The sequence below is a fragment of the Ogataea parapolymorpha genome, chromosome IV, assembly GCF_000187245.1.
Source record: "Ogataea parapolymorpha DL-1 chromosome IV, whole genome shotgun sequence".
In the NCBI taxonomy this organism is placed as follows: Eukaryota; Fungi; Ascomycota; class Pichiomycetes; order Pichiales; family Pichiaceae; genus Ogataea; species Ogataea parapolymorpha.
In genome coordinates this window covers 254694-279628 of record NC_027863.1, presented here as the reverse complement: position 1 = coordinate 279628, position 24935 = coordinate 254694, and the positions used below count along the sequence as shown (strand labels likewise).

General features: G+C 53.1%; 16 protein-coding genes across 16 annotated transcripts; 7 read left to right on the top strand and 9 right to left on the bottom strand.

The window, feature by feature from the left end:
- Window positions 1-14: 14 nt before the first annotated feature.
- Window positions 15-956, top strand: HPODL_01045 (Pre-mRNA-splicing factor CWC2; the record flags this gene model as incomplete). Its single annotated transcript, XM_014079495.1, has 1 exon — window positions 15-956. One exon carries the CDS (start codon window positions 15-17, stop codon window positions 954-956), a length of 942 nt encoding a protein of 313 aa, XP_013934970.1.
- Window positions 957-959: 3 nt separating this feature from the next.
- HPODL_01044 (Pre-mRNA-splicing ATP-dependent RNA helicase prp28) lies at window positions 960-2561 on the bottom strand (the record flags this gene model as incomplete). Its single annotated transcript, XM_014079494.1, has 1 exon — window positions 960-2561. The coding sequence occupies one exon, from the start codon at window positions 2559-2561 to the stop codon at window positions 960-962; it is 1602 nt and encodes a 533-aa protein (XP_013934969.1).
- An 81-nt stretch (window positions 2562-2642) lies between these two features.
- HPODL_01043 (ATP-dependent rRNA helicase RRP3) lies at window positions 2643-4055 on the bottom strand (the record flags this gene model as incomplete). Its single annotated transcript, XM_014079493.1, has 1 exon — window positions 2643-4055. One exon carries the CDS (start codon window positions 4053-4055, stop codon window positions 2643-2645), a length of 1413 nt encoding a protein of 470 aa, XP_013934968.1.
- Window positions 4056-4141: 86 nt separating this feature from the next.
- HPODL_01042 (SSF2 high copy suppressor of G beta subunit temperature sensitive mutation) lies at window positions 4142-5298 on the top strand (the record flags this gene model as incomplete). Its single annotated transcript, XM_014079492.1, has 2 exons — window positions 4142-4156; window positions 4192-5298. The coding sequence occupies 2 exons, from the start codon at window positions 4142-4144 to the stop codon at window positions 5296-5298; spliced, it is 1122 nt and encodes a 373-aa protein (XP_013934967.1).
- A 31-nt stretch (window positions 5299-5329) lies between these two features.
- On the bottom strand, window positions 5330-7201 carry HPODL_01041 (Subunit of the CCR4-NOT complex; the record flags this gene model as incomplete). The annotated part of the gene is made up of 2 exons (XM_014079491.1): window positions 5330-7067; window positions 7179-7201. The coding sequence occupies 2 exons, from the start codon at window positions 7199-7201 to the stop codon at window positions 5330-5332; spliced, it is 1761 nt and encodes a 586-aa protein (XP_013934966.1).
- Window positions 7202-7344: 143 nt separating this feature from the next.
- On the bottom strand, window positions 7345-8832 carry HPODL_05183 (putative membrane protein; the record flags this gene model as incomplete). Its single annotated transcript, XM_014079490.1, has 1 exon — window positions 7345-8832. One exon carries the CDS (start codon window positions 8830-8832, stop codon window positions 7345-7347), a length of 1488 nt encoding a protein of 495 aa, XP_013934965.1.
- Window positions 8833-8862: 30 nt separating this feature from the next.
- HPODL_01040 (Autophagy-related protein 21) lies at window positions 8863-10029 on the bottom strand (the record flags this gene model as incomplete). The annotated part of the gene is made up of 1 exon (XM_014079489.1): window positions 8863-10029. One exon carries the CDS (start codon window positions 10027-10029, stop codon window positions 8863-8865), a length of 1167 nt encoding a protein of 388 aa, XP_013934964.1.
- Window positions 10030-10339: 310 nt separating this feature from the next.
- Window positions 10340-12169, top strand: HPODL_01039 (Dihydroxyacetone kinase; the record flags this gene model as incomplete). The annotated part of the gene is made up of 1 exon (XM_014079488.1): window positions 10340-12169. One exon carries the CDS (start codon window positions 10340-10342, stop codon window positions 12167-12169), a length of 1830 nt encoding a protein of 609 aa, XP_013934963.1.
- Window positions 12170-12246: 77 nt separating this feature from the next.
- Window positions 12247-13989, top strand: HPODL_01038 (putative phosphomethylpyrimidine kinase 2; the record flags this gene model as incomplete). Its single annotated transcript, XM_014079487.1, has 1 exon — window positions 12247-13989. One exon carries the CDS (start codon window positions 12247-12249, stop codon window positions 13987-13989), a length of 1743 nt encoding a protein of 580 aa, XP_013934962.1.
- A 71-nt stretch (window positions 13990-14060) lies between these two features.
- On the bottom strand, window positions 14061-15776 carry HPODL_01037 (uncharacterized protein; the record flags this gene model as incomplete). The annotated part of the gene is made up of 1 exon (XM_014079486.1): window positions 14061-15776. The coding sequence occupies one exon, from the start codon at window positions 15774-15776 to the stop codon at window positions 14061-14063; it is 1716 nt and encodes a 571-aa protein (XP_013934961.1).
- A 326-nt stretch (window positions 15777-16102) lies between these two features.
- Window positions 16103-17044, top strand: HPODL_01036 (uncharacterized protein; the record flags this gene model as incomplete). The annotated part of the gene is made up of 1 exon (XM_014079485.1): window positions 16103-17044. The coding sequence occupies one exon, from the start codon at window positions 16103-16105 to the stop codon at window positions 17042-17044; it is 942 nt and encodes a 313-aa protein (XP_013934960.1).
- Window positions 17045-17076: 32 nt separating this feature from the next.
- Window positions 17077-18267, bottom strand: HPODL_01035 (putative membrane protein; the record flags this gene model as incomplete). Its single annotated transcript, XM_014079484.1, has 1 exon — window positions 17077-18267. The coding sequence occupies one exon, from the start codon at window positions 18265-18267 to the stop codon at window positions 17077-17079; it is 1191 nt and encodes a 396-aa protein (XP_013934959.1).
- A 1012-nt stretch (window positions 18268-19279) lies between these two features.
- Window positions 19280-20641, bottom strand: HPODL_01034 (flavin-containing monooxygenase FMO GS-OX; the record flags this gene model as incomplete). The annotated part of the gene is made up of 1 exon (XM_014079483.1): window positions 19280-20641. One exon carries the CDS (start codon window positions 20639-20641, stop codon window positions 19280-19282), a length of 1362 nt encoding a protein of 453 aa, XP_013934958.1.
- A 79-nt stretch (window positions 20642-20720) lies between these two features.
- Window positions 20721-22220, bottom strand: HPODL_01033 (Pantothenate transporter liz1; the record flags this gene model as incomplete). The annotated part of the gene is made up of 1 exon (XM_014079482.1): window positions 20721-22220. The coding sequence occupies one exon, from the start codon at window positions 22218-22220 to the stop codon at window positions 20721-20723; it is 1500 nt and encodes a 499-aa protein (XP_013934957.1).
- A 364-nt stretch (window positions 22221-22584) lies between these two features.
- On the top strand, window positions 22585-23583 carry HPODL_01032 (membrane dipeptidase; the record flags this gene model as incomplete). Its single annotated transcript, XM_014079481.1, has 1 exon — window positions 22585-23583. One exon carries the CDS (start codon window positions 22585-22587, stop codon window positions 23581-23583), a length of 999 nt encoding a protein of 332 aa, XP_013934956.1.
- Window positions 23584-23632: 49 nt separating this feature from the next.
- Window positions 23633-24436, top strand: HPODL_01031 (Cytosolic Fe-S cluster assembly factor CFD1; the record flags this gene model as incomplete). Its single annotated transcript, XM_014079480.1, has 1 exon — window positions 23633-24436. One exon carries the CDS (start codon window positions 23633-23635, stop codon window positions 24434-24436), a length of 804 nt encoding a protein of 267 aa, XP_013934955.1.
- Between the last annotated feature and the right edge of the window lie 499 nt (window positions 24437-24935).

Sequence of the window (24935 nt, the reverse complement as noted above, 5' to 3'; positions counted from 1 at the left end):
TATTATTTTTTTTCATGGCTCGTCGCCCTGCTAGACTCCAATTGGACCCTGAATCCGTCACTGCAGACACTAAGCCGCCACAGACGGGCCAGGTGTTTAACCTGTGGTATAGCCGATGGACTGGCGGCGAGTATAACGGCAGAACCGTCGCGCACGCTCGACATAGATGTCATCCGGCCAAAGATGCAGGCTATACAAAGGCAGATAAACACGTGGAGCCGGGATCAGTGAACCGCGACAAGTTCATCTGTCTGTATTTTGCTCGCGGATACTGCACGAACGGAAAAAACTGCGATTATCTACACCGTCTGCCCACAGACATGGACTTTTTTCCTCATACGGTAGACTGTTTTGGGCGAGAGCGATTTGCTGACTACCGAGACGATATGACCGGAGTGGGGTCTTTTAACAAAGTCAACAAGACGCTGTTTGTGGAGAAGTTCAGATCGATGGAAGGAAACGTGGAGATGCTTGTAAATAAGAATTTTGGAGAGTATGGAGAAGTTGAGCGCACAAGGGTGGTGAGAAGCAAAGGCATAGCGTTTGTCACCTATAGATTGGAAAGCCAGGCTCAGTTTGCCAAGGAGGCAATGTACGGACAGTCTCTTCGGGAAGACGATGACGAGGAGGCACTCAATGTTAAATGGGCCAACGAGGACCCTGACCCGGTGGCCAAGAAAAGAAACCGCGAGGAGGAAGAGCAGACTGCGTTGGAGACCGCTAAAAAACTTTTGGCAACGATGCAGGAGAAATTGAGACGTGTGGAAGAGAAAGAGCCGGAGCAGAAAACAGCAGACGGAGAAGAGACGCAAGAGGATGTCGAGAAAGCTCCAAAGGCTCTCCCTGCTCCGCAGCCGTCGTCAATTTTTGCGAATAAATCATTAGATGCTATTAAATTGCTACAGAAGAAACCGACGCTTGCGACGAAGCTCGGCTACGATAGCGATAGCGACTAGCCATCAGGTTTCGATATTTTTCACCATTTTTTTCTGTGCAGCAGGGTGTCTTCTCAGCTCCTCCGGACACCTGCTGACAGGGCTTTTGGTGATCATCTGTTTGAGGTTGTACAGCACATCCGCGTCCGCAGCGCTCCAGAACGTGATTGCCGTACCCTCTTTGCCAGCCCGCCCCGTACGTCCGATTCTATGTGTGTAATCCTCGATATTTTTCGCCATTTGGAAGTTCACCACGAGTGACACGTCCGGAATGTCAATTCCTCGCCCGGCCACGTCTGTAGCCACCAAAATGTCAGACCTGCCCTCTTTTATCTGCTGGATGGCGTATTCCCGCTGTTCCTGCGTTTTGGAGCCATGCATCGTTACAGCATTAAATCCCAGCTGCTCCAGAAATTCTGCCACCATTTCGCATGTTTTCCTGAAATTCACAAAAATAATGATTGGAGGCGAGTAAATGCCACGGGTGAGCACCTTCTGCAGCATTTGCAACCGTTTCTCATCCGAATCATCAACCTGGATGGCTTCTTGGCGAACGCTGTCGACCGCACCGCCAACCTCGCCCACCATAACAGTGCCTGGGTTTTTCAGGTACTTTGCGCTGATTTTCTCGATCTGCGGCGGCATTGTCGCGGTAAACATCATGGTGGTTCTTTTGGGCTCGCCAGAACCCAAGTAATGTGGATTCTCAGACCCATCTGGTAAGCTTTCGAGGATTTTGTTGAGATCGTTTTCAAAACCCATATCAATCATCCGGTCAGCTTCGTCCATCACCAAGAAAAAGCACCGATCTAGAGATACCAGCTGCTGCTCCAGACAGTCCACCAGCCGCCCGGGAGTGGCTATTATCACCTCCACGCCTCGCTCCAGCTTTTCAGCATGCTCATCGTACGAGTGTCCTCCAATCAGCGAGATCACGTCAAACCCGAGAGACGCAAATTTGGAAAACTCTCGCTCAATCTGCAACGCCAATTCTCTCGTGGGAACCAGAATGAGCACATACGGGCCCTCAAACCTTCCCAGACGGGGCAACTGCAAAATGTAATTCACACTGGGAATCAAAAACGCCAACGTTTTCCCCGAACCGGTCTCGGCAATACCGACCAGATCTCGGCCAGTCAGTCCGTTTGGAACAGCTGCCCTTTGTATGGGTGTTGGCTCTGTGTATCCTAAAGCCTCTAACTGTTGGAGTATCAGCGGCGAAATCTGGCTTTCCTCCCACTTACGCAAAGGATTCTCCAACTTCCCGCCTTTCGTGCTGATATTGTAATCCTCCCGCATGATTCTCCAGTCTCTGTCGGTCATTTTGGAAAGCTCTTTTTCTGACCAATGAACATCGTCGAATTCTAGGTCATGACGACGCCTGGGCAGATCCACAATGGGAGCAAAATCAGCATCGTTAATGTCTCCGTTGCTTTTGCTTGAGGAGTTCGCAAAACTTGGATCTGGTGCCTTCTTCTTGAGAAGTCGCGGCTTCACAACAGCAGAGGGAGGCTTCACTACCTGCTGCTGCTTGCGCTTCTCCCTTTGAGACTTACTGAGAAACCGCGTCTTGCCATTGGTCGGCCGGGTTTTCACCAGGTCGTCGAGAGAAGGAGGCAGAGACATGAAGTTAGTCCAAAAAAATATTTTCACAGCCTTATTTATTACTAGGGCTACAATTTTAATCCAATAAATTAGCATCCTAAATCAGTCCTTCTTTCTAAATTTGCGCTTGGAGTGGAACTCCTTGACCTTGGACACAGCCTGGGCGGTGGCTCTGTCGACAGAATCGTGCAAGGCCAGAATCTCGTTTTTATTGGGCACCTCCTTCGGAAGCTTCATGTCGATAACTTTTTCAATCCGGAGAATAAGTTCCAAGTCGTACTGCGTCACAAGGGAAACAGATTTACCGGATCTTCCAGCACGAGCAGTTCTTCCAACACGGTGAATGTACGCCTTGGAATCGGTGGGGATGTCATAGTTCACCACAAGGTCGACAGACGGAATATCCAGTCCTCTGGCAGCAACGTCGGTGGCCACCAAAATCTGCTTATCTCCAGACTTGAACTTGTTGAGAGCTCCCAATCTCTGGGCCTGGGTAAGCTGGCCGTGTAGCGGAATGGCAGAAAACCCGAGAATTCTAGCCAGAAGAGCAACTTTCTGCGCATGGGCGCATGTTCTCGCAAAGACTATAACCGACTTACCCACGTACTCGTTCAAAAGGTAAATCAAATAGGTATTTTTGTACCCGTCGGGGACCACCATTAGTGTCTGGATCAGCGTGTCGACCGTCGAATACTTGTCATTGACGGCGATTTTGACGGGGTCTATGAGCGAAGCACGTTGCAACTTCTCGACTTTTGAAGTCAATGTGGCAGAAAATAGGTACGTTTTTCTCTCGCGTGGAATGATGTTGAGAATTCTGTCCAGCACAGGCCCAAATTCCATATCGAGCAGTCTATCGGCCTCGTCCATAACAAGATACTTCAAAGCCTTCAGTGAAAAGCCCTTGGTGTTCTCCAGATGATCCATCAGACGTCCAGGAGTGGCCACAATCACGTGAGGCTTCCGCATCAGTTCCTTGGCCTGTTCCATCATGTCCATACCTCCGACAATAGTAGAACACCTGAGTCCCATGTTCACTCCCAGAGCATCGAACGTCTCACGGATCTGATACGCCAGCTCTCTGGTTGGAGCTAGAACACAGGCAAAATATGGGGTCTGCGCTTCCCACAATGCCTGGAGGATGGGAATGGCAAAAGCGGCCGTTTTACCGGATCCAGTCTGCGCAATACCAATAATGTCGCGGCCTTGCAAACTGTGCGGTAGAGACTGGGCTTGGATAGGAGTTGGTGTGGAGAAGTTGAGCTTTTCAATGGCATCGAGAATGTCAGGCTGCAAGCCGAGTTCTTTAAACAATGTCACTTGCTTGGTGGACTCGTCCTGTTCAGACTGCTGTTCATTTTGTTTGTCTTCCGGTTCCTCTGGTTGCGTTCCGTCCAATTTTTCCTGCATCTTGTTAGCCGTGAGCTTTTGCTTCAGCGAATCAATGTCGATTTTGGCAGACACGGCCTTTTTAGGGGCTACATTGCCAGAGCGAGATATCTTTGTAGGAGACATTAAATAAACTAAATTTTTTTTTTTGAAAATATTTCTAAAATATTTCAAAAATATTTTGAAAATTTATTTAGACCGATCTTTTCATCATGGCGAAAAGAAGAGTACGTACAACTGCCCAGAATTACTAACAACCCAGCAAAAAAAGAGAACCCATGTCAAGCTGAGCGAGGATCAGCTGGCCAAGATCCCCCGCTCGATGGTGATTCATCTGGGGACAGCTTTACACAACCACACCCTTACACAACTAGTTAGAGACACCAGGATCATGATGCTTCCTCACACGGCGATCAATCTTCGCGAGCGTAACCGCAACAAGCTCAAGGACTTTGTTGTGATGGCAGGGCCGCTCGGAATCTCGCAATTGATGATTTTCAGCCAGAACGAGGAGACAGGGTCCACCCAGCTTCGTTTTTCAGCAATGCCCCGGGGCCCCACCATCAACTTCAAGATCCACGAATATTCGCTTTGCAAAGACGTTGCGCGCTATCAGAAGATGCCCAAGAGCGTGAGCAAGTCTGGTCCGGAGTTTCTGAACCCTCCGTTGCTTGTGATGAGTGGGTTTACTAATCCGAAAGAAGCAGAGCAGCACGAAAAATTGATGGTCACCATGTTCCAAAACATGTTCCCGCCAATTTCCCCACAGAACACCAAGGTCAGCACCATTAAGAGAGTTTTGCTGTTACAAAAGGACAAGGAGACGGGGCTGGTCGACCTTCGTCATTATGTTATCGACACGAAACTGGTTGATGTCTCAAAGAACGTGAAAAAATTGGTCAAGGTGCACAAGAAAACGAATAAGAAACTGCCTAATTTGTCGAAAGTCGACGACGTTGCCGACATCATTCTCGATCCGTATGCCCAGGCCGGGTTCACCTCTGATTCAGAAGTGGAGGAGGACGCCGTGGTGGAGGTGAAGGAGGACGTTGCAGTGAAAACCAAGGGTGCTGCCGAGGAAGGGGGCAAGCGTAAGAAGGCAGTGAAACTGACCGAGATCGGTCCACGGATGAAGCTGGAGCTGGTGAAGATCGAGGAAGGCGTTTGTGACGGTAAGGTGCTGTACCATTCGCGGATTAAAAAGAGTGTCAAGGAAATTAACAAGCTGGAGCAGATCCACGCTGTCCGTCGCAAGGAAAAGGAGAGAAGACGCAAGGAGCAGGAGGAGAACATTCAGCGGAAGAAGAAGGTGAAGATTTCGAGCGAGGCAGAAAGCGAGGCAGAAAGTGAAGAGGAATTTAGCGAGTAGTTACTACCTCAATATTCAATTATATACGCACCTAGGATTTTCCAAACTGGGAGTAGTCAACCCTGTGGTTCTTCTTTTCGTAGAAGCTCCATTTTTCCGCGTCGAAAACGTTGAAGTCGGAGATCTCAAAGCCGTCGCCCGACACTTTCACTTGCGAATGACGCTGGTACCACATCGTCTTGTCGTTGTTGACTCTCCAGAGCCTGGAGGCCAGCACCGACGCGGCGACGTCTCTTTCTTTCTGTGACAGGGCGTAGTAGTAGGCATAGAACAGCGTGGCGGTGTCGACGTTCTGCGAGTCGATCTCGATGTTGTTGCTCACGCGCACGCTATTCCAGATCGCCGAAACCCGCTGTGCCTCCAATCCCGGCGGATACGTTCCCTCGCTGAGCGGCGAGAAGCGACGGGGAACGGCAAGCATGGCGCCGACGCTCGACAGCGACGGCGTCTTTTCGGACTCTGGCCGGTTTCTGGCCATCACAAACGACAGGATCGTGCTCTGGATGCCTGGAGGCAGAAACCGGAAGTTTGGGTCGTTGGAAACGTCGCCGGACCCAGCAGACCCAACGCCCGCCGTGCTGGACGCCGTCCGGGACTCAGGGTTGCTGTGCGACGCTCCGTCCTGAGGTCGTTGTTTTTTCAGCGCCTCCAGCACACTGGCGGCGTTCAGCGCGTTGGTGTTGAGCGTCGAGAGCGGCGTGGCCGGCGTGGCAGGCTTCTCCTCCGGTTTCGGCCGCCCGTTCGCGGTCTGGCTCACTGCGGCTGCCCATTTGAGCTCTCCCACAGGCTTGGCGGGCACCGGAGCAGGCTTCAGCGTGCTCAGCGTGCTCACGGACGATAAAGTGCCGGCCAAATTGGCCAGCGACGTCGTCGGCGTGGCCATCTTGGGCACGCTCACCGGCGGCGTCTGCACAGGCTTCACAGGGGCCGGTGGCTTGGCGGTCGCCACAGGCGAGGCCTGAACGGTGGACGGTGTAGGCGTGCTCTCCTTCTTCTTCTGAGGCGTGGTGTCGGGCACAGACACAGAGATCGGCGCCGTCGACGCAAGAACAGACTCCTCCTCCTTGTGCGTGCCGTTTTGCGCAGAGCTGCCGTCAATAAGCGTATTCTCATCGACTTCCAGGTTCAAGTCGTCGTAGATGGTGTCGTCATTCACAAAGTCCGGATCCTGGTTCTCTTCCAAATAATACTTGATGTCCTCTTGGATATTCATTATGTCCTCGGGCCGCAACACATGGCTCTCAAGCAATCGCAATACCACCTCGAGCTTTTCTCTGTGGAACTGGTGGATCTCCAGCAGATCCTCAATCTCGGACTTGCGCTCGTCGACGGCACTGGTCTTCTTGCCCTTCTTGGCGCCCAGTTTGTCGAGCTCGCTCTCCAGCGCCTCTTCCTGACGTTGAATTTCATCCAGCGTCTCCCGCACAAATTCGATCGCCTCGTTGTCCTCCTGCGGGTCGTCAAAACTGGCCAGCGACTCGTCAGAAAACGCTTTTGTCTTCGACCCCTTCTCTACCACCTTGTACTTTTCCATCGCCTGTTCGACCAGCCGACGGTTCTCGTTGAGCCGCTCCTTGTCCTTGACCTCATTGGTGGCCTGCCAATTCTTCACCTGTTCTCGAAACCGCTGCAGCTTCTTAATCTCCTTCTTGAGGTCGTTCTCCAGTTTCTCTTTCTGCGAGCCGTTCGAGGCATTCTCGTGGCGCTCGTACAGAGTGTTGAATATCTCCAGCCCCTCCCCGATCTTCTTGAACACGCGGTCAATTTCCCTGGCCCGTTAGTAAACCGTGTCGAGTCTCGGGTTCCAAACGACCCCTGGCCCCTTTTTCCCTGTTTACAGGCCCCAGCATCGCCCAGACCCGGCTTTTGTCCACACTTACTGTTGTAACTTCCTATGCGACATCTCAATGTACCAAAATCTACAACGCCCGTTGTGTCTTGAATTCAGCAGCGATGTCGGCTAGTCGGTGCTTCTTAGGATCAATGCTCTTGAATTAAATTTTCAAAAAAATTTAACGAAAACTACGTGCGGGTAACTCCCCTTCGCTAGCGGAGCGTGTAGACGCTGATGGCCACCATCGTGAACGTGGCCCCCACGCAGAGCGCAAACGCGTAGTACAGCAGTGGGCGGGCATTTGGGCTGGCGGCTGGTTGGACAAGGTGGAGTTTGGCCTGCGAAACCGTGCTATTCACAGCGACAGTCAGCTCTGTTGCCATTTCGTCGGGCCAGCTAAAGTCGGCCAAAAACGAGGAGTTTGGCCTGTCATACGACACGAACGGCGCTAGGCCTTCGTCGTCAAGGAATTGTCGCACGTGGGCCCCGAAATCGTCGTAAATTTCTCGGATATCGGCCAGAAGCGATTCTGAGCCAAATCCAAAATCTGTCTTCAGCGTGTGCGACGTATTGTGCAGACGCGTGTTTCCGCTCAGAGAAACGTCCACTGAAGACGAAGTGTTCTGCGTCCAACAGGAATATAGAATCAGTGAAAAAACGATGTATTTTCCCAGATTTTTTGCATTGGACCGCACCCCGAGCCAGAACGATGCAAGAAAATTCAGTCTGGTGCTGTCCCCAAAAAATGCAGCAAGCACCTCTGCGAGCTTAAATGCCTCGAAATCGACGGCTCGGAACGTGTACTCCAAGAAGTCGGTCTTTTCGGTGGCTTCGAGCGGAAAACACGTCGCCTGTTTCTGTTCATGTGCGAAGCGCAGCCAGTCAAGCAGCATCTGTGCTACCACGAAAACAACCATCAATGCAACGAGGACGTACACGGCCTTGGATTTTTTAGAAGTCGTAGAGCTCAAGTATGTCAGGTGCAGAGCTGACGCGTTCGAGACGGAGTAGTTATAAATTTCGGGGCCGGACAAATCCACCAGGTCAAATGCAGCAGAAACGTTTTGGAGCGTCTCTGTTGTGAGAGAGTCGAAGAAAGCAAAGTAATCGGGGAGGTTCCTAAAATGCTTCTCGTAGGCATTGGTTATCGTGCGGTTCTGTATTTCGTTTGCCAGATAGCTGCCGATCCAGGTATAATTTATATTCATTTTGTCCAGACTCACTGAGGTTCCAACATACACAGCCTGGGAATTTAGAGTCGACTTGAGCGACTCTAGCTCACTGTTTTGGGATGCCAGCGATGACGTGACGGTGTCGTTGATTGAGTCGGCGAGCTGCTGCAAAATTGGGCGCAGGTCGATGGCGGCGATCGCCTTGTATGCTGTCGTGATTGTGTCGTTTAGAGTGGAGTTGAGGTACGCAGCTTCAGCCGTCAGATCACTAGCCACCACAATCTTCAAGTCGTCCAGAAACACAGACTGGACGTTCTGGAGGTCTGTGTTGGAGGCAATCGAAAGAGACGTGTTTAGTAACGAGCTGGATGATTTGGAACTGGACGACGCGGAGCAGCCGTTTAGCAGCACGATGGCCAGCACCAGGCCCCCAAAAAGCGTCCACTCATTCCAAACAGCAAGCAGCCAGCGCGACTTGAGACACAGGTACGGTGTGGGCTCCGTGGACCTGTTCTGAGCAGTGGCCATGAGAAAAAATGGTGATGTTTCAAAAATGTCTTATTCTATTTTATAGTGCTTGAGGAGCACGCACTGGCCGGGCTGCACAGAGTAGACGAAAAAATCGCCCGCTCGCGTCGCCACGTAGCAGTTGTTGTCAACAAGCCCCACCACGCTCTCCACCTCGGTGCTCAGCTTGATGAACGCGTAGTCTCTTTTGGGCTCCAAAATGGAGTTGATCTGCGACGGCAGGTACGTCTTGGACTTCGACCAGATGAAGTTCTTGAGCGACTCGGCGCTTTTTTTCTTGGCAAACCCGTTGTGGCCGCCAAGCTGGCTGTTGATCAGCCGGTTGATCTCGCTCGACTCCTCCTCGGTGATGCTGCTTTCGCGGGGCAGCGTTTCCGAGCTGTCAACGTCTGCGTCGATCGACTCCGTCGACCGGCGTCGGTTGACGTCGTCAAGTCGGAAGAAATGGACGGTGCCGGTGTTGGACGAGCAGCACAGCACCGTCGCGTCCACGTTGAAGCTCAGACACGAAATCTGCGCCGTGTAGCTCCCGCGCCGGAATTCGTGCACTTTCCTGCCGTCGGCCACTCGGAACACACGCACAATGGTGCCTTTAACGCTCGCCGTCGCCAGCAGTCGACCGTCCTTCGAGACCGCGATCCGCTGTAGCGGCGACTTGTGGCACTCAATCACGTTAATGGGCTGAATCTCCAGCGCGTCAAAAACCACCACCGTGCCGGCATTGGCGGCCAGCTCGTCGGAACTCCCCGACTGCTGGAACACAAGCACGCTTTCGTCGTCCGCACACAGGTCGCAAATAATCCGGTCATTTGAGCCCGCGCTGGCCTCAATGCTGTGCAACAGCTTCATACATGACACGTCGTACACAAAGATCTGGTCCACGAGCACCACGACCAGCCGCTTGCGGTTCATCTTGACATACAAAATCGCCGTTGGAAACGTGAGCTCGCAGATCACCGCCTTGCGTTTCGTGTTGATAATTTTCAGCTTGCGCATCGTGTTAGCGGGCTTGTCGCCGATCCCAACAACGGCGATCAGAGACGTCGAAAACAACATCTCGACCAAGTTTGCGCCGCCATCGTCGGCCTTCTGGAAACATTCGCCGAACGGGTCGCAATTGTACACCTTGTACGCAGCGTCGAAGCCGGCAGCAAGACACGTGTAGTCCTGGTTGAACGATATACTGCGGAGGGCCATGCAATGAGGGTGTCTGTTTTTGATTTTTATCGGGGGCGCACCAGGGGGGGCAGATCGCGTGACATAGAGTCACGTGATCGGAGAGAGAGAGAAGCGAAAGGTGGGGGGTCGGTGGTGGGGGGAGAGCGTATTGGGAAAACTGGTTGGCGCACCTCGTTTTTCCCCATACGGTTATTTCCCCGGGTATCTTTTTCCATAGACTATGGGGCTAATTTCCCCGCTATTAGAAACTTAGCCGACCTTGGCAACCCCGGGTATCCAATAAAATAAACTGCTCGACCCAGCATTTCTCATCCTTCTTTTCTTTAGCATGTCGAGCAAACACTGGAATTACAAGCAAGACCTGGTCCATGCGCACCTCAAGGGCCTGTGTCATGGCAATCCGGACCTCCAATTCATCGAATCCGAGCGTGTGGTGATCAACAAGCACTCCAAGCCAGACAAGGTGATGATCCTGTCTGGCGGAGGCTCTGGCCACGAGCCATTGCACGCTGGCTTTGTTGGTGAAGGCTGTTTGGACGTTGGAGTGGCTGGCTTTGTTTTCGCCTCGCCTTCTACAAAGCAGATTGTCTCAGGTTTGAAGGCAAAGCCCTCAAACAAAGGCACGCTAATTGTGGTGAAAAATTACACCGGCGACATTTTGCACTTCGGGCTCGCTGCCGAGCGGGCCAAGGCCGAGGGCGTCCCCGTGGAGCTGCTAATTGTCCAGGACGACGTTTCTGTGGGCAGAACCAAGAACGGTATGGTGGGCAGACGTGGTCTGGCCGGTACGAGTCTTGTGCACAAGATTGTCGGTGCCAAGGCCGCCAAGGACTCGAACAAAGCCTCGTTGAGCGAGGTGTACCAGCTGGGCGAGGCCGTGGTGGCCAATCTGGTGACCATCGGCGCGTCGCTCGACCACTGCACTATTCCGGGTAACAGACACCACGAGTCCGAGTCCGACGACGAGGACGAGCAGAAACATCTGCTCAAGGAGGACGAGATCGAGGTGGGCATGGGGATCCACAATGAGTCGGGCATCAAGCGTGTTTCGCCGATCCCGACCATCGACACGCTTGTGGCAGATCTGCTCAAGTACTTGCTCGACAAGAGCGACGAGGAGAGAAACTATGTGGACTTCGACTCGTCGGACGAGGTTGTGCTGATGATCAACAATTTGGGCGGCACGTCGAACCTCGAACTGTACGCTATCCAGAACACTGTCGTTGAGCAGCTGGCCACCGACTACAAGATCAAGCCAGCAAGAGTGTACACGGGCGCGTACACCACGTCGCTAGACGGTCCTGGTTTTTCGATCACGTTGCTGAACGTGACCAAGGCGGGGGGAAAGGAGGTTTTCGAGTGTCTGGACTACCCAACCAAGGTTCCTGGATGGAACTCGTCGTACACAACGGCAGAATGGGCGGCGAAGTCCGAGTCGTTTGTTATCGACGCTCCGCCAGTGAGCGACGCGTCGGCGACCTCGAAAGTGCGGTTCTCGAGCAGCACAGTCAAGGCTGTGTTGGAGAGCGGGTGCAAGAAGCTGCTGACCAAGGAGCCAAAGATCACGCTGTACGACACGGTTGCGGGCGACGGCGACTGCGGCGAGACGCTGGCCAACGGCGCGCATGCGATCCTGGACCTGCTGGCTGCCGACAAGCTGGAGATCACAGACGGTGTTCGGAGTTTGACCCAGATCACAGACGTTGTTGAGACGGCCATGGGAGGCACCTCTGGCGGGCTTTACTCGATCTTCATCTCTGCACTGGCCAAGTCGCTCAAGGACAGAGAGCTCCAGCAGGGCGGATACGAGGTGACGCCAGAAATCCTGGCTGCATCGCTCAAGGACGCCCTGGATTCGCTGTACAGATACACACGGGCTCGTGCTGGCGACCGGACACTGATTGACGCGCTTGCGCCGTTCGTGGAGCAGTTTGCGGCCAGCAAGGGTGACCTCAACCGGGCTAACAAGGCGTGCCACGAGGGAGCAGAGTCAACGAGAAAGCTCAAGGCTAAGTTTGGCCGTGCGTCCTACGTTAGCGAGGAGGAGTTCAAACCGTTTGAGGCCGAGGGCGGGCTGCCGGATCCCGGCGCCATTGGGCTCGCTGCGCTGGTCGACGGCTTTGCCGAGGCGTACAGCAAAATAGGCTCCAATTTGTAGATGTAGAATCCGCAAACCGGGCAGTGCATTGTGTATAAAAAATGGAGGCCATTGATTTTTTTTTGTTTTACGAGGTAATGGCACGTCTTGTTGATCTGTGCGACCAATTGAGCGGCGAATTGGCGCCTGTGCACGTTCCGCGGGTTCTCACCGTTGCCGGCTCTGACTCGTCGGGCGGCGCGGGCATTGAGGCGGACGTGAAGACCATCACCGCGCACAAGTGTTATGCCGTGACCTGTATCACGGCCCTCACGGCCCAGAACTCGCTAGGTGTGCACAACGTCACCACAACGCCCGCAGAAACTGTGGAGAAGGTATTGGTGGCCATTGCCGACGACCAGATTGCGCTCGACGCCATCAAGCTCGGAATGCTGCCGGACGAGACACTGTCGGTGATCACGCCGTTTCTGGCCGCCCGTGCCGCCAGAACGCCCATTGTGCTAGACCCGGTCTTCGTGGCGAAGAATGGCGACCGGCTGAGCTCTGTGGGGGCGCTGAAAAAGGCGGTGGAGCTGTTTCAACATGCGGCCCTTATTACCCCGAATTCGCGCGAGGTGGAGGTTTTGCTGGCTGTGCTGCGCAGCTCGGACCCTAGCGTGGAGGAAATCACCATAACCACGGCAGACGATTTTTATACGGCCGCGCGCCTGCTGGGGTCCAGGTTCAAGGTCGACGTGCTGTTCAAGGGCGGGCTTGTCCCGGTGAATGAGAATCTGGCTGTTGACCCCGAAAATCCGGTGTATATTCTGAACGTGCTGTACGAGCACAGATCAGAAAAACTCACCGTTTTCCGGTCCAACCATATCGACTCGCCTAATTTGCACGGAACAGGCTGCACGCTGAGCTCGGCGGTGGCGTGCTACCTGGCCCGCGGCGCATCTCTGGCCACCGCGGTCGAAAACGCTATCGGATTTGTCAACGAGGCCATCAGACACGCAGAGGTGAAGCCCAACGGGCCTTTGAACCACACGTGGGCAATCAAACGGCCACACGAGGTGCGCAAGGACGCCGGCTTGCTGTCGTTTCTGATGAACCACGAAAAAGTCGTCCCACACTGGCAAAAGTACACTCATCACCAGTTTGTGCGGCAGGCAATGGAAGACACGCTGCCGGTGGAAAAATTCAATTATTTCCTTAAACAGGACTACCGCTACCTGCAGGCCTACCACCGCGTGCACGTGAACCTGCGCAGCATCACCGAGTCGGAGGAGTTGCAAGAGTACGTGGACGAGATTTTGAGCAATATAGAGACCGAGATGGAGAGACACAAAACAAAGCTGAAAAGCAGATGGCCCGACCTAGACCTCGAGGAAATTGATGCTGGACGTGCGACGCTGAACTATATCAACTATTTGGTGGAGTTGTACGAGAAAACACACGACTGGCTGCTGTGCAAGACCGCGCTGATGCCATGTTTGATTGGATACAACCATGCTGCTGCCAACGCGTTGAATAATGGCACGAAATTTTTGGTAGCAGATCCAGAAAACAACGCCAAGGCCCTCATGGTGGCACGCAAATTGCAGGAAGAAGCAGAAAATGGCAAGCTGTCGTACCAGGTGGACGCCGGCTCTGCGACACAAAAAATCTACCGCGACTGGCTCAGCGACTACGTGGCTCCGTGGTATTTGGACGCCTGCAAACGCGGCGAGCAGGTCCTCAATGAGTACTTCGACGAGTACGTCAGCAGGAAACAGCACGAAGAGGGGTTCGATAAAGGCGAACTTTTAGACACCCTGGCAGACATTTTCGCCAAGGTGTCCAGCTTGGAAGCAAGCTTCTGGGATGATTGCATCAATTATCCGGAAAATATAAATTAAATTAAATATTAACGGCAACACTCACTCACAACCGCGCGTAAAAAACCAGTTAATTATACACAAGTCTATATCTAGGCTTGCTCCTGTGTCTGGGTGCCCTGGAGGTCGATGAAGCTGGACAAATCCGCTTGGTCGGCGGACTGCTCCAGCAGACTGTCAAGATAATCTATGTTGCCCAAATAGCTCGAGTAGTCTGTCTGAGCAGCGGTGGCCTCTGTTCGTTGGTCCGTGGCGTTCGGCAGGGCAGAGGAGGTGGTCAGCGGAATCGTGCCTATCGCGCTTGGGTCGAAAGCCGGATTAACCTTGTGCTGAACGGTGCGCAGCTGCGACACATCTGACGCAGGCGTCGAGCCAGAATCTTCCTCCTCCGGGACTATGGAGAATGGCTTCATTCCGGATTCCGTGTAGGTTCTAGTCTGGTACAGATCGTCCATCAGCGTGGTGTTTGTTTTCGCGTTCGTCAGCTGGAACCCGTTCAGCGAGTCAGTGGAGTTGGCGCTCACCAATGGCGGTCTTTCGTTAGTCAAAATCGAGCTCGGCGACCCCAGCGACGAGTTCACCGTGTTGGACGACGAAACGGACAAAAACGAGTTGGATCTGCGAGGCTGCTGGCCCATCATGTGCTGAGGATACGGCGAATAGTGCGACTGGTGAGAGTGGCCGTGGACTCCATGGTGGTGCGAGTGGCTCAGCGATCCGCTGGAGTGGGTAGACGAGCCTGTGAGGTTTTTCTTGAGCATTTGCGGGTAATTATGGTGGTTTTTGCTATTATGGGAGGTCAGGTTGGTATGCGACAGTTTCTGTCCCGCGGGCTGCGCTGAAATCAGATCGTTTAAACTCTGGTGGGACGGCGTGGAGGGAAGTGACGAGTGCGACGAGTGCGACTGCGACGGGCCGATCAGGGGAAAGAGCGGGAACAACGAGTCAGGGTTGATCGACTCTCGTGGACTCGAAATTACCGAGCCGCTCGAAACGTTTCTGTTGCGGTTGTGGTACATTTTGGACGAGTTGTTGTCGTCGAAACTGTCCAAGAGACCAGACCCGGACGTGTTGATGCCCTGGAACGGTTCGCTGGTCATAGAGTTCGACTTGGACCGTCCGTTCGCAGTGGCTGGAGGCACGACCGGCTCTGAGGCAGAAATACTGCTCATGAGAGTAGAGAAGTTGCTGTTCATCGTGTTCAGCGGCGCAACGTACTCGTCCACTGGAACATGGATCTCCCCGGCCTTCTTTTGCTGGCCTTGCGGCGTCGACGACCGGAAATTCTGGAGCGGGTCCATTCCAACCTGTCGTTTCGTAAAATGCTGGTACTGGAATCCCTGCGACGGTTTGTCCGAGGTTGCAGAGTTCAGTGACACCAAGCTGTCGTTCTGGTGGGGCTCAGAGCCCAGAGGCGGCGACGCCATATCCCACGATTGAATGATACTGTTGACGTTATCCTTGTCGACATTAAGCGACAGTGACTCGGGAGGCATGATTTTCGATTTTTGATCTTTCGCGTCTTCGTCCTTCTTCTTCGAGCTAGATTTTTTCTGCTTCGAACATGTGCACTCGCCGTCGACGTGGCACGCACAGCCCACGTCGTGGTCTTTGGTCTTCGAGTTGCAAGTGCACGCTATGTGTGCGTTCTTCAGCTTGCGTTGTTGTCGGCAGTGCGCACACTGCGTGGAGGGCCGGCCCTTGGGTTTGATCATCATCATTGGCTGGTCGACGTGGGTGCACGTAGTGACTCTGTGGCCCCTAATACACCGCTCACAGGCGTATTTGACGCCGTTGATCAACACCATGGTGGGATGAGTAGATAACGGTTGAGCAGTCTCCGAAGGGTATGTATGTCAGGCTGACGGAGGAAACCTTAGTGCCTGCAAAAACAAAGCACTTGATGCCGATCGAGACTGGTAGGTTTGATCCTTTTCGGCTGAGGTCTGCTTTTTGGACGGGTGGAAAAAACTGGTTGTTTTCTTTAAGAATCTTTTTTTTTGTTCGAGGGCCACTTTTGCGTGCCCGGAACAGAAAACGACAGATAAAGCCACACCCATTACCTCATCTATACGTGGCGCATTATCTATTGATAAAATTCGTTCGTTTTTCGGCTTCCAGGAGTGCTGCTTAGATGACCGCCGACGATATCTATCCGGCCGACACTGACGTGTCAATGCACTCCAAGGTGTGGTCGACCTTGATCACAAACAGGAAGTACCTCGAGGGTCTGCTGACTCTGGACTTCTCACTGAAAAGGGCGCAATCCAAATATCCCCTAATTGCCTTGTACACCTCACAGCTGGACCCCAAGTCGGTTTTGGAGATCTGCCGGCGAGGAATCGCCATCATGCAGGTCGACCCATTGATCCCCACCAAGTCGAAGGAGTTTGGCCACGATTCCAGGTTCTACGATACCTGGTCCAAGTTACAGCCGTTCAAGCTCACGCAGTTTCAAAGAGTCATCCAATTGGACTCTGATATGGTTGTGATCCGCAACATGGACGAGCTCATGGACTTGCACCTTGACGACCACATTGCCTTTGCCGCCAGCCCAGCGTGTGTTTGTAACCCTTTGAAATTGGAGCACTATCCGAGAAACTGGATTCCGAAAAATTGCTCGTACACTAATTACCACGCGAAAATCGAGGAATCCGTCCGCATAGACGACGAGTTCCGCCACATCAAGGGTCCAGATGCACGGTATGGACTCAAGGCCTGCAATGGCGGCCTGCTGATTGTGAAACCCGACATGGACAATTATAACGAAATATTGAAAACGTTATCGCAACCGGAAAAAACGGCGTCGTACGACTTTCCAGACCAGGAGCTGCTTTCGGACGTGTTTCGTAACCGCTGGCTGGGACTGTCGTACAAGTACAACTGTCTGAAAACCTTGAAAAAATGCCACGCCGATGTTTGGGACATCGACGAAATCAAAAATATCCACTACATCATCACCCCCAAGCCATGGGAGGTGAGCAGGGACACTTTTAACGACGAGACGGGGACTTTCGAGTTCTGGTGGAAGATCAACGATGAGAGACTAGAAACGGAAAAAATGAATAATGTCTGAGTTATGTTTGATATACCTTCATTGTTTGTATGTTAATAATTTAGTTTGCTACTCTGCTCCTTCATCGTCTCCAGGTTGACGCTGCTGCTCAGGCTCGCCTTGCGCAGACTTTTGTTGATTTTCGCTTCATGCTCGTTGAATGTGCTTGATCTGGAACGCGTATGGTCGATTTTGGGGTTCAGGATCGGCGTGGTGGCCGGAGACGGGAACTGCGACGATGAGATCGGAGAAAATGGGCCGCGGCTCGACGAGGCAGAAAATGTGGCTGGAGCACGGAACTCTTCCATCGGGATCTCCTCTTTGGCGTGGCTTAGCGGAATCACCTGCCGCGAATTAACCGTGTCCATGTGTTTGAAGTAGAAGAACTGGTATGTGATGACCAAATTCAGACTCATCTGGAAGACAGCAGCAGCCACGAAAATAAAACCCACGTTATCTGTGCCGTACACCAGGTAGCTGATTTTCGTGAGGTCTCCACCCAGCCAACTGAGCAGAAGTATGGTTTTGAAGTTTTCCACGGTTCTCGACCGCTGAAATAGCAGGATCTGCGGCAGCGGCAACGTGCTCTCTATTAGAAACGAGCAGGATGCAAACACCAGCCCCAGCCACTCGGTCTTGCCAAATACGAGCTGGACCGCAGTCAAGCTTAGCACTAAGCCCCCGAGGAACTGCATGTATTGCGAATACCCGTCCCACTGCCAGAACCTGAACGGCCTGATGTAGCGGGCGTCGTACAGAAACAGTAACCGGAGGAAAAGCCGGCCGCAAAAGTCAGATACCCGTCTGACGTATTGCACAGCCGCGTTCGAGGCTTTTTCTAAAGGGTCGCCATAAACAGAACCCTCGTCCGTGGGATTCCAGGCAGCGTTCCACGCCGACCTGAAAAACTCGGGCCATGATTCCTCGTACCGCAGATACGCCGTCTCGGCAGGGTCTCTGTATTTGATGGCCACCCTCAGCAAGAGGACGTGTATGAAGATCATGACAAAACACTGTCTAAGAAGACTGATCTCGAACGGCTCGTTGATGTAGTAGAAGATCCGAAGTGTTGATGCAATGAGCATCGTCGCACAGATGTCTATAGAAAAACCCTTGGAGGATTTTTTGCGGCGGATGCTGAGCAAGGTCGTTCCGTACGACACCAGCGGCGTGAACGACATGACCCAATTGATGACGGTTTTCGCTTCCGGAACAAACTCCGGCGGCAGTGTGAGGTAGGCCATTTTGGCGGCGGGAAAGTGTATCGGATGTAATTTTGTATTTCTCACAGAACTGTATCCATCCAGGGAACAAAAGAGAATAAAAAATAAAATAAATATTTTTTTATTTATTTATTTATTTACATGTGTCATGATCTGAGATCTCTGCTGACTAGATATATAATCAGGAATAATGTTAAGGGCGAATGGCTGAGACAGACAGCGCACAGTTGCGGAATTGCAATGTCCGGTACGAAAGGCGAGCTTGCCGAGTCGCTAGGTCGTGCCCTCGACCAACCCTCTTTGCTGAAAGAACCCTTTCATGTGCTCGCGATCGACGTGGGCCTGCGCAACTTCTCGTTCAGCCGGTTCAGACTAGAGACGCTGGAAGAGCACGGCCTGCCGTCGCTCATGCAGTGGTACAAAATGGACCTACATCAGTACACCGGCATCGAAAACGAGGATTTCACGCCAGTCAATTACAGCCAGATCATGGGTCACGTGGTGCGCGATCTCGTGTACGCCAGCGACGTGCCCGACGTGGTGGTGGTGGAGCGACAGCGGTTTCGCACAATGGGCAACAAGAATGTGTTTGAGCACATTTTAAAGAGCAATATTCTTGAAAGCATTTTGGTAGCCACGATATTGGCCAAGGGTAGCTGCCATGTGGAGAGCCAGTCACCGCAGAAAATGGCGTCGTACTGGACAGGCGGCAAGGACTCGAAGACCGAGCGAATGGTCAAAGTTGCGCGCTGGATGGACTTGTTGCTGGCGGGACAGGGCTCGCATGAGGTCCCGTTCGCGCTTGGAGCGTGCTACAAACTGGAATCGCCGCCAAAACTGCCCGTCGCGCGGTCCCCGTCGCGGCACCTCTACGATCAGATGGTGTATCTCAACTCTATCAATTCTGTCTACAAAATCGACGCGGCAGAGTCGCGCAAAAAGGGCGACGACGTGGCCGACTCGCTGCTGCACGGTTTGTGCTACCTCGATTTTGAGCGCAACAAAGCACGTTTGCGCCGCCTACTGCTCGACACTAGCCACGCAGCAGCCGGAACTTCTCATGCTTCTGTCGCAGCTGCTGCGCATGCGCCACAATCCGCTCCAGACGCTTTGCCTTGATCTGGCCCGTGCGTGAACGCAGGTCCTTGCGCTGCTCGTCCCAATACTCAGCCACAAACCCGTCAGACTTGGAGTTCTCAATCAGCTCAAACATGTGGTTGCAATACTCCGCGTCCGCCGGGAACTTCAAATCGTGGAATCCCTTGCCGTCGCCCTTTACAGCCACCTCCTCCGCATACTCCCGCATCATCTGCTCCTGCGAGGGCAGCCGCTCGCGGCCGCTAATCACCCGCGCCACATACTGCGCCTGACACTCTGCAAACGGGAACGGAATGATGTTCTTCGGCAGCGCAGCGTTGATCAGCGTCGGATCCGGAATATAGAACATCTGCTTGTACACATACCGCACATGCTCGCCAGTCGTCAATATTGCCTGCTCCCCCTCAGTGTACGACTTCAGAAATGGAATGCTGTACAGATACCCCGTGCAGAAGATTACGTAATCCACCCCAGAGACCGTCTCGCCGTCGACGGTGACGACCGACCTGTCTGCGACACGGTACTCGTCGACTTTGCCGATCTGCGCAACGTTGTCGATGAGAATATCGGCGACGGGCGACGGCGATGCAGCCGAGATGACCACTTTGCCCGCGTACGTGGTGAGCTGCGTGGCAATGTCGATGCCGGAGGCAGAGTTTCCAACCACCAAGACGGTCTTGTTCTCAAACCGTTCCACGTCGTTATAGTACTTTGCATGGATGATACTGGCCGGATCCGTAGCGTTCCACTCCTCGAGCCCGCGCACTTCTGGGATGTAGGGCAGGTCGAAATGTCCTTGGGCGAGGATTACGTAATCGAACGATTCAGTCGAGAGCGCGTTGGAAACGGTGTTTCTGTAAGTTAATTGCCAGGAGTCTTGTTTCTCGAGCGCGACGACGGTGCTGTTGTAGTGGAAATGCGCGTTTTCGGGGATGGTAGCGGCGTATTTGCGGACGTACTCGGCGACTTCCTGTCTAGTCGGGAACGTTTCGCACTCTGGTGGAAATTGAACGTCTTTGTACCGCATCATGTCCTTGACAATGTTGGTTTCCAGGTGCTCGTACATTGCAGACACGTACGGAATGCCTGGGACGCTGTTTTCCCGTGCTTTTCGCTGATCCGTGGCGGGCACGGTGCACGAAACTTTCTCTTTGTCCTTGCCTGTGTAGTTCCACAGTCCGCCTGCCGAGGCATTTCTCTCGTAGACATGGATATCCAGGTCACTACTGGGCTCCATGGCAACGGCTTTGGCCATGGCCACGCCCGCTGGTCCTGCTCCAATGATACAAATTTTCATTACAAATATGGGGGTGTGGTGCGATCTTTAAATTATTTTTTTTCCGTCTAGGTGTAAGGTGTCGGAGTTATTAATCAGGCTACATAGACGAGTACTTGTCATCTGCATGCTCGTACGTCTGCACGATTTCAGAGTCGCTATTTTCCTTGGCGAGCTCTGTTTTCGTGATCCGACGGAAGTCATTGTCTCTGCGCTCGAGCAGCCACGAGAAACCGTGAGCCTCTTTGTAGAGCAAGTAGGCAATAGCGCACCCCATAACTGCCTCGCCGGCGAAAAAGGCGAGCGCGGTCGGGTAGCCGCTTCCAAAGTACGGTGCGTTGGTGGTGTTGTAGATGATGAGCGGCAGCCAGGCTTGGAACGTGAATGCGAGCGCCTCGACGACGCCGATGCACACGAAACGCTGTTCGGCTGAGTGGCTCATGGTCTCGTTAATCCACGACATGTATAGAACGCCGCAACCTGTCTCTGCAAACAGCAGGTACCAGCCGACAAACATGGCAACGTGGTTATGCGTAGGCCAGATAGTGAGGATTATGCACCCGATAACCGAAACCGTGCAGAAAACCACAATCATCGGCCATCTCTTGCCGATGATATCGGACGTCCACGTCATGATGATGGTGCACACAATCTGCACCGCATAACCGGCTGTCGGGTAAGTGTTGATGTGCGAGACCGAGTAGTGTTCCGACTTGAGCCACAAGTTCATGTAGCTGTACAGCTTGATGGCCACGACGTGGAAAATGAACGCCGTGGAGAACAGCCAAACGGGCCAGGTGAAAAACAGAGCCTTCATCGAGTTAAGCGTGAGCTTCTTGCGTGGCTGCCGCTTGACGGCATCCAGGTTAGCAATGACCAGCTCTTTCTCGTCTTTTTTCAGCCACCATGACTTGGAATCGTGTGGAGCGTCAGGAATTGCAAAGTAGCCGTAGATGGCCACCGGAATTGTGATAATTCCGTCAAAAATAAACAACCACTGGTACGAGGCGAGGCCATGCACGCCATTCATGCCGCTGTGCAGTCCGCTCTGAAGATAACCGGAGAACATGTTAGAGAGCGAGGACGAGATTTGGAAAATTCCCGCACGCTTGCCTAACTGAGACGGAGTGTACCACTGGCCGAGAAGTCCAATAAGACCGCAATAACTTGTACTTTCAAAAAGACCAATCAAAAACCGCAATGCGTACACCTGCTTGACACCTGCCTGAGACTTGCTTGTTGCAGCAAGACACATGCAGCAGATTCCCCACAGAAGCTCCATCGTAGGCAGCCAGATTGATGGGCGGACTTTGGTGAGAACCATTTGGCTGGGGATCTGGCCGACAATGTAGCCGATGTTGAACAGCGTGCTGCTGGCCATATTATACTGGTTACCATGGAAACCGTAGTCCTCCTTCATGCCCGAGGCATATGCGTTGGACAGGTTGGTCTGATCTAGGGTCTTTAAGAAATACCCCACGCAAGCGTACGTCAGGATCCAGAAGTCGATCTTGAAGTACATGTATCTCTCCTTGGGAGGTTTGTCGAGGGTATCCCAGAGCTTGCCTTTGTGGCGATGCCAGAACGCGGAAACAGACATGGTGATGGGTTGGAGAAAGGATGTGGGTGATGTTATATAGGAACTTTTTTAAGTTGGGCTACGATACACGCAAATTCCGAACAATAGGACATGCAGGCAGCCTCAATCCTGATACAAATTTGAAAGGACGATCAGGAGACGCAAAATGGGTAAAAATCGCGCGCGCGCGCGCAAGCCAGCAACTATAGCAAGTAAAGGGCATTTCAGGGTGTCTCTGAGCTTGTCCTGGTGCTTCTTGGGGCACAGGCCGTCTAGCTGGACCTAATCTACCGTTATCGAAGCCACACTCCACAACGGAGTTTTCCTGCAGCAAAAACTCCGCCCATGCAAAAAAACTTACTAAACAACTTTTTCTTCTCCGAACATGCTTTCTGAAGACGAAGCCCGCCAACTTTACCGCGAGTCCATCCACATCGACTCACTCAACATTTCCAATTGGGGACCAGAAATTTTCCAGGCTTGGCGCAAGGGCGGCATCACCGTCGTCTCGTGCACCTGCGGCCTTTGGGAGGACTTTAAAGGCACCATTGCCAATATTGTTCAGTGGAAAAAGTGGTACGAGGAATATAGCGACCTAATCATGGAGATCACTAGCATTGAAGACATCTACACTGCGAAGAAGCTCAACAAAACAGGCGTCATCCTGAATTTCCAGAACACCTCCGGCATTGAGGACCAGCTGGACTACCTGCGTGTGTTCCGCGATCTCAATGTCCGCCAAATGCAGCTCACGTACAACACGCAGAACTACTCCGGTGCCGGCTACACCGAGTTGCGCGACTCTGGGCTGACTGGTTTTGGCAGAGAGGTGGTGGACCACATGGCCGTTCTGGGGATCGTGTGCGATTTGTCGCATGTCGGGCACCAGACGACGATGGACACGATCGAGTACGCGCGCAAGCCGCCGTGCTTCTCGCATGTGTTGCCGTCCGGGATGAAGGAGTCTGGTCGCAACAAGACCGATGAAGAGATCCGGGCGCTGGGGGCCAAGGGCGGCATGGTTGCTGCTTCCAATTTCGGTCCCCACATGAAGAAGGGCAACGACAGCACGATCGACGATTACGTGGAGGTGTTGGAATATTTCATTGACCTTGTGGGGGAAGATCTTGTCGGGATTGGGTCCGACGCGTCGGAGGGTCACGCCCGGCCGTCGCCGTTCCTGGAGTGGTGCAACAAGGACAAGGGCTACGCGCGCAAGATGACCGAGTGGGGCAGCGCACCGGTCGTCAAGCCGTTGGGCAAGCTGGCCGACCGCGAGGAGCTGGCCGTGGCCATGGCCAGACGCGGCTGGACGGCCGAGAGAATGCGCAAGGTGTTGGGTCTCAATTGGCTCAACTATTATCAGCGTATCTGGGAAAATTGACCGGCGCAAGGCTGTGTAATAAATAAATTAATAATTATTTTATTCATCCATGCTGGACAACGTCGACCATATCGTGCTGGTGTTGTCGGGCAAAGGCGGCGTGGGGAAGTCATCCGTGACCACGCAGCTGGCGCTCACTCTCGTCCGCCAGGGCTACAAGGTCGGCGTGTTGGATATCGACCTGACAGGCCCGTCGATGCCCCGGATGTTTGGCATAGAGGAGGGCAAAATCCACCAGTCGTCGAAGGGCTGGGTCCCCGTTTACTACGACGACTCCAAGAGGTTGGCTGTGATGTCGCTCGGATTTCTGCTGGGCGACAGGGGCAACAGCGTTGTGTGGAGGGGACCTAAAAAAACTGGCATGATCCGCCAGTTTATTAAGGACGTTCAGTGGGAGCATCTGGACTATCTGCTTATAGACACGCCTCCGGGCACCTCTGATGAGCACATTGCCATTGCGGAGGAGTTGAGATACTGCGACAACGTGGACGGCGCGGTTGTCGTGACGACGCCGCAGCTGGTGTCTATTAACGACGTGAGGAAGGAGCTGAATTTCTGCCAAAAAGTGAATTTCAAGGTGCTGGGGCTGGTGGAGAACATGTCAGGATTTGTATGCCCGCATTGTGCGGAGTGCACCAATATTTTCAGCTCGGGTGGGGGTGAGGCGTTGGCGAAGAGTTTGGATCTGCCGTTTTTGGGGAGCGTTCCGATCGACCCCACATTCAACGAGCTTATAGAGAGACAGAACGAGTGGAAAGAGCGTGGGGACTTGATTACATTGTACGGCGAAAGTACACTGAGCGCCATATTCGAGAACATGGCGCAACAGTTGGGATGGATAAAAGCTACTTAACGTACCCACGCAACGTGGTGGACACATCGTGGTCTAATTGCGGCGACGTCGCGGTGGCGACAGTTTGCGAGATCTGCGTGACGGGCTCCTCGTGGACCAGCAAGTGGGTCGGGTTATGGATTCGCGTTATGCTGGTGGACCGCTGTCTGTGTAGCTCCCCTATCTCCTGCTCGAGACTTAGAAACTGCTGCTCTTTCAGCGGGCTCGTTTCCTTAGCGTCCTTGCGCATGCCATATTGGTACAGCTCTTTGTAATGATCATAATGGAACGTTTTCGGGTCGAATAACCGGTCTTTCAGCTGCATCATTTTTTCTATTCGCTTGATTTTTGTCACGAGACGGTCAGTTCGCTCTTTTGAGGAGGCAAAGTGCTGCGCAACCTCGGCCATCTCAGCTTCCAGCCGTTTTATCTGGTCCATGTATCTCGTCCTATCGACGGCCTTGATGCTCTCATAACTGCGCTGCACACGATCCAGCCTATCCATCACCTCTTCCTTCTC